Raw genomic sequence first — 7458 nt, forward strand, 5'->3', positions numbered from 1 at the left:
CTTGTGTAGCGCACGATTCTGAAACCTGTCACCATCATCGTAAAGGGAGGTGTTTTGGAATCATGCCCAAGTTAATAATCATCAGCCAATCAGCCAATCAAGGTGGTCACGCTTTGCCCATTTACCCAAATTAATGGTCGAATATTACTGATGATCTTTGTTATTTAAGAACATGCAGTGTGCGTATAGGGTACCAAAACATCTTGCTCGTAAAAAAGCATCATAACGCACATTCTGGCGGGTCTGTTATTTACTGTAGGCTGCGCAAACCACATGCCTTTATTTTGGGCAAGCCTGCATTCATTCATTCATTCAACCTTTATTTATTCTCGGAGGGTCATTGAGGGAAGCCCTCATTTTCAATGAAGCCGAAATTACAGAAGCTAAGCAAAGCTCCACAAAACAAGACAACATTCGAGGCCTTCTGTTGAAGAATTTTATATAAAGCCTGCGCTGACAGTAATCCTCCTGCCCCTGATAGGCCTACCACAGCTGTGGATAGTGTGGAGTGTTCAAGTAATAACACAATCCAATGTGTGTCTCAATTGTCCCCCGCTGACCACCTCACACATTTCTCTAGATTTTGCAACGAACTTACATGACACAATGCCATAAAATATGCCAGTTTTAGGACACAGAATAATGTTTGTAATGATACCAGGTAGGCCAGGTATTGTCGAAGATGCATGGTGAAGTGAAATTCTTACTTTGGAAAACAAACGTTTGCCGATATTATCGCCGATCATCAGAATATTACAACATTTTCTGTGTTCTGGACTGTAGGTAACTTGTTAAGCCAGTGGTTCTCAAACTTTTATTTCATTCCCCACTTTGATCAAGGGCATGACTGATGATAGTGGAATAACGCAGTTATCCGAGGCTTTTGCAAGTCAGCATCTTTGACGGTAGTCTATTAAAAATATAAGTTTTCGATGTCCCAAACGGAGAGCCATACTTTATTGTTTTAACGATCTCTATGTTACTCACAAAAATGTAGGCATGGGGACATGATGAAGTAGGTTATCCAACTGTCGTGGTGTTAAATTATTGTGATTACGAGCCAGTGGTTTTCAAACATTATGTGACTCGGACATCTAACTAAATGCAACAGGCTCATATCGTCCTGCGCATTCGCAAAATGAGGACCAGTGTTTTGTCAAATTGCAAATAGCTATTCGTTTTAACTATTTTTTTAAAAAAAAACACTTCATACTATCTTAATCTTGGAATATGGGGAGGGAAGTGGCGCGTCTGCAGTCAGCCAAATATGAATGTAATTCTGCGCATAAAGCAGATGTAATTGTTTATTGTACAGAAAAATAAAAAATGACATGTCAAGCAGTCAATTGACTACATTGCAGTCAAGAAGTAGGCCAAATTAATTTACTGAGAACCAAAAACGTGGGTCATAGTTGTCTAAGCCTCTATTATGAAGCCTGTTAAAAACGTAGCCAGATAGTATTAAATCGGCAACAACATTGTTTTCTGCAGAAGCCTACCCAAGGCTACAGATTAATTCTGAACAGTTAATTCTCTACTGGCTCAATTATCACACCACTGTTTTGATTTGGCGTAGTTGCGTTAACCCCAACACTGACAATAATGTAGACAGCAAATTTCGATTTTATTTTCGTAGTCAAGCCTTAAGCCATACCCAAGTAGCCTAAATCGAGGTAATGTTTAATTATGCATGATTTATTTTGTTATTGAATCTGTAGGGCTGGGATTACTCTCGGCAACAATTATGTAAGGGACTGACAGGCAGAGCGATGTACAGTGGCAGAGCCGGCGCACAGTGGCTGAAAGTGGTACTAAAGCTTCCATTCACTTCAGCTCCATAGCGTATCGCGAATGAAGTGGTCATTTGAAAGCGATGCCCACTGTATATGAGCTTGGAATACAAATTTTCATCAGGGGCCCACTCCCAGCAGAGGGAAGCTTTGTATTTACCAGACTATTCAGTTTAAACACCTGTGGGGTATACTACGAAGCATGTTAGACATATCTAGGCTATGTAGACATATCAAGGCTTGACAGTGTATCACTTACACTTGTTAAGTGATACTACGATTGTAGTTATGTGATATATTTGTCAAACTAGGCTTTCAGCTCAGATCTGTGCGCGTTCTCGGTGTTGGGATGACTTTGGCCAATCGTGTAACGTGGAGACGCACAAGACCACCTCTATTTAAAAACAATTACTTCCGCATTCATGAGCGATAGCTTAATTTACACTGCAGTCATTTTTTGTGTCTAACCTATAACATCAAATAAATCAATTGTTATCAGTTGTTGTATGGTATGCACATCCATAGTGGGATATTTGCACTCACAACACTATTAAAGTGCATTCGATCCAAAATGTTAGTAGAGGCGGAGCTCCACCTGTAATATATATGACAGAATCTTACACGTGAGATAACTTCGTTTTTAAGACAATTGATTGGTCAGTGTGCGGTAGATTACACGATTTGAGCTATAACTTAGCACATAACCTCCTCCCAACCATGTTTGGTTGACAGCATAAGATACCATGGTGATATAGCGACACTAAAACAGATCCACTTTCGTGTCACAGCATAGCCTGGCTTTGAGCGCAACATACCTCGCTAACCCACCTAATCGAGATTCGTAGTACACCCCACTGGCTCGCAAAAACATGCTTTTCAGTTTGGATGAATTTTATTGACAATTCAAAATTTTTCTGGAATCGCAGGGAATATTTCAGTCCAGATAGCAGAGAGCTGAGTTGGACTGGGACCAAGATCTTAACCGAAAACTATCACCTCTCTCTCCTGCACCAAACATTTTTTCTGCCAACCTTGAGCCAAGCCTCTGATAAGCGCTCAGTAGCCATACAAACGGAACAAGCGGATGACATCAACAACTCAGCTAAGACACTCTGCACAGGCTGAAATAGAGACATGCCCAACCCCCTTGCTGTGGGGCCACTGAAATGCAGAACTTGGAGAAACATAAACAACATGAGTACATATTCTCAACTGACTGCTCAAAAAGTGCACACATTATTATCTGCAGGTGTGTGACTTTGCAAATTGACTTTTAACTTTCTGCCTTAGGCATTTTAAAATATGGATGTATGCTGGTTAGAAGTGTAAATATCAATTATAAACCTAAATCTATGTATAATCATTAATTTGCAAACAAATAACTAGCGTCAGTGGCGTCTTTGACATGAAGATCCCCGGAACTATGCTTCTACTATCATTCTACCACTGGTCGAGAGGTGTAGTTGTAAGTTGTAACTACACAACTTTACGATAGTGGTCGCAAACGTTCGTTGCTACTATGGTTTTGGGAAACACTAACGTTGTTTAACGATGCATCGGACTATGTAAGTTCCACCACCATAGTTCAAACTACTGTTTTGGGAAACAGTTGTGTCATACTTACATAGTGTCAACTATGTTAGTTGCTAACGATGCTTTTGGGAAACGCAGAGTGTTCCACATATTTCCCATTTGAGAGGCTACTTTCAATGCTACAGACATGTTCATCCTTCCCCAGATCTGTGTCCTGACAAAATCCTGTGTCGCAGGTCTACAGACAATTTAGTCCATGGGCCAGATGAGATGTCGGTACCACTCAAGGTGGCAAAGGTTGCTTATACTTTTTGAAAAGATACATGTCTAGTTAACATTCTTCTGGAGTCACAGCAATTGGTTTCCAAAGGAGATTTTATTTGTGTCGCCAGCATAGCCTATTGACAATTTATGTTGTAAATAGGCCTACTTTATAAGCCTACCTGTAGCTTAGGGAAGCTAACAGCTTTCTATTAGGATCTAGTTTGTTAGTTACAGTTTTGTCATAACTCCCTGATGCATTTTTTGCATTTAGAATAGCCAGAGCGTGGATATCTCAATCGGAAAAATTAAACAATATCGGTGCCTATGGACTAGGGTGAACCCAGCCTGATCTGCCCGCTATTTATTTTTTTTTGATTTCTTAAAAGATTGAGCTTGGTCTGGTGAAAGCCAGACTAGCCATGGACCTCAGTTACACAATGCAAGGAACATGAATCAGCCTATATTTGCATCGAACAATAACGGACAACAGCTCTTCAACTTTGGCCCGTTAAAATGTGTACTGTATGAACAGTCTAGCGACGCATTTCATCAAGGCCCATTTGGACATGTCAGTTATTTGCACCACTGGTTAGATGTAAAACAGCATTTCGTTTCAGACTACTGTTACTTAATTTGTGCATTAACAATAACGTTTCAGACTACTGTTACTTAATTTGTGCATTGACAATAAAGTATTACATGAACTAAAGATGACAAATCTTATGTAGAAGAAGAAACATTCACAAAAAAATCCATCCATCCAAAAATGACCTTTGTTTTTGATAGCTGTTGAAAACGGCATGGAGCTGACAGAGATGTTTTTGTTTAAATAAATAAATAAATAAATAAATAACATTAGGCTGATACCTTTTGCTTTTCCCAAATACAATGTAGCCTACAGGTGTAAGTGACCTTTCACCAATCCAGTTGCAATGGATGAACTGTGATGAACTGCCCTACTTGTGATTGTTAAGAGATTTTAAAGGTTTTATAACAATGCTACATCTTCTTTGGCTATTCTACAATCTATTCACCTTTTCAGCACCAGTAGGCTACTTTCTGTGCAGCAGCACACACACACTCAGGCATGCCAAAAAGCATACACAAAAGTTTCAAGAGTGGGGGATGGAGTAAAATATGGAGACAAATTGAAGTGTGATTTATTTTCGCGGAACGGATGTACAGGACTGAGCGGCGGTCATATTTTGTACCGCTATGCGGTACATCTAGTTTTGAAAGTGCGCCCATACATTTGTGCGTGGATGCATACGACGTAAACACCCTCACTGATGTGCTGTAGGGGTGGGCATGTCGATCCAAATATCGATAGTATCGATACCAACATTGGTATTGGTATCGGATCGAGACCAGCCTGATGGGATCGATACTTTAATTTTAGTTCACTTTCAATATCTCTTAATTTGTTCAAAATGTTCCTGTTTCACCAAGGGCTAGTCTACAGTCATGCAAACACCATTCCTTTCACATTTTGCATGCCCGCTTTGCAATGTTATGTTGCTGAAATGTTTGTAAACTATTAACAGTGGAAATCATAAAATCATTAGTCATAGAAATGTATTCAAATTTAGTATATTGATGTTTTATTCATGTCATAAATCATGACACACTGTTCTCCCCTATATAAAAGTATATAAACTGCTTTTAGTCACAAATATCAGTATTGGTATCGGCAATACTGGCCCTATATTTAATTGGTATCGGATCGAAACCAGATTTTACAGTATCGCACACCACTAATGTGCTGGTGAATAGAATTTATGCTTCTGCGTCGACACAATGCAGTTGCTTTTACGTCGGCGTAAACCTTTCAAAGTTTTGTGTCTCTTATGTCTGCGTTAAGCTCACCACCGCGAAAGGTTGTTAGAACGAACTCCTACTGCTGCTCGTTGGCGTCTGAAGTGTTCATTTCAAAACGTTACTGGCAGATAGACAGTTTACAATCGGATAACCCCGTAATTGTAACCAAAATATGTCTGAGTTTATTTGCAAAGCTTATGTTAGCGAACTAGTATGATGCTACTACCCACAGGTTGCTTGAAGCAGCCGGCTCAACACACAGAGCGAGTTGACCAATCACAGTTATGTGCATAAAGTTAAAGCAAAAACATAGCCTACATTTTTTAAAATAGTTTTCTTTGTGCATGTTGATTAACTAATAACAGCCTACTATTGTCTGCTCCACATTTTCGTAGTCTAATTCTGCATAGAGCATTTAATGATGGTAATGATTTAATGATGAAATATTGCTGAGTGTTGATTAAATGGTGGCACAGGCCTATCGGTTTGTACTGACTCCTTCACATTTTCATGACCTAGCCTAATTATATAGATATTGTAGTACTTTTTTATATCAGTCTTTAAAAACTGAAAAAAAAATGTCAATGTCAAAAAATCATTTTCGAGAATGAGGATTAAATACTGGACATAGATTAAATATTGCTGTTTTTCCTTTGTCTCCCTCATATTTTCATCTTACGACTAGTAAACAAAACCATATGATTTACTTAATGTTATACAAGAACAGAATAGAATTGAACAGAATTGAGTTCAGACTTGAGTTCGGTATTTTGGGTCCGGCCCTCCTCAACAGTCCCAGTTTGTCATGTGGCCCCTTGGGGAAATTAGTTGCCCACCCCTGGCCTAGACTCACCTTTGAACTTTCGCGATTGGTTGCTGATACAAAGGAAGTGTCCATATATGGATCACATAGCGTGATACAGGAAAAACAGAGCTTTCCAACGGTACTACAAATGATATGTTTTTTATGACGGTCGTGGGAGTGCATGCAAGGTTGGTATGCTAACTTTTGCTGAATTTAGGAAAAATATACAGGCGCGAGTAGACACAATATAATGAAATAAACACCTAAATGTGTAAATCGGACTTTTTTGTACTCTGTTGAAGTTTAAAACTATTGGATCTGCCCAGAGCCACTCTGGATATAACTGGCCATAACCAATCGCTAATGTTGGGTCGTAACATATGTCATGCTCAAACTAGCGCACAACCTCAATGTCATCGTTCTCAGCTACTCCCTCTGTTTGCTGATTGGACCTGCACATTTTTGGCTGGAGAAAACCCATGAATATACCGCAGACCCAGACGACTTACTGAAGGGAAATGAAAATTGAGCGGAAGTACGTAGGAGGGCGGAGCCAGGTTAGTGATTGGGGGCCCCTCGTGAGCATATCTGCCGCCTTCTGTTCTCCTGGAACATGAACTGCGCGAACTGAGAGGAGGTGACACCTCGCCCATAACAGTAACATTTTTGCCAGACCGCATAGATGCGGGGAGCGAATGCCGCCTTGGCGATTGAAATAGGCTACAGTCACTGTATTGTCTCACCAATACATCACGCCCTGCGATTAGCTGGCAAAAATGCTTGAGTGCTTGATGGGCAGTTAAACGTTCCAGCGCATTTATGTAAGGCCGCTGCAGCTGCTCGCTCCATGTCCCTCGGACCGCTTGCACCTCGCACACCGCGCACTTCAAGGCCCGCAAGGCCAGGTCCAGCACTCTCCTCCACTCAGGGAGTGGAGTCAGGGCTTCTTCGTCCTCCGCAGCCAGCCTCATGCTCTCCCCGGTGTAGACCTGGAGGAAGGCTGTGGTGTTGAGGGCACGGCATGCCTGCCCCACACAGGTGTAAGCCTAAGAAGCCTGACCGGCAGTGGCCCTGTGCGGCTTAGATGGCCGGGCTATGGGCTGATGCTCCCTGGGGGGCGAGGTAGGCAGCCAGCGCCTCCTCCACCTTGGGCAGGTGGATCAGCCCCTGCTCCTCTGCCCCATGGACGGTGATCGTGCTGAATAGGGGTTCCCCCAAGAGCGCATCGTCCCATACACCCTCCTCCAG

General features: G+C 41.4%; 1 protein-coding gene across 1 annotated transcript in view; it reads right to left on the minus strand.

Moving 5' to 3' along the window:
* Window positions 1-7181, minus strand: part of LOC125295919 (interferon-induced protein 44-like) — an 18412-nt gene extending 11231 nt beyond the window's left edge. The window contains exon 1 of the mRNA XM_048245505.1: window positions 7096-7181. Within this exon, the coding sequence (XP_048101462.1) occupies window positions 7096-7181 (86 nt within the window). The remainder of the gene's footprint in view (window positions 1-7095) is intronic.
* Between the last annotated feature and the right edge of the window lie 277 nt (window positions 7182-7458).

Source organism: Alosa alosa, chromosome 6, assembly GCF_017589495.1.
Source record: "Alosa alosa isolate M-15738 ecotype Scorff River chromosome 6, AALO_Geno_1.1, whole genome shotgun sequence".
Taxonomy (NCBI): Eukaryota; Metazoa; Chordata; class Actinopteri; order Clupeiformes; family Clupeidae; genus Alosa; species Alosa alosa.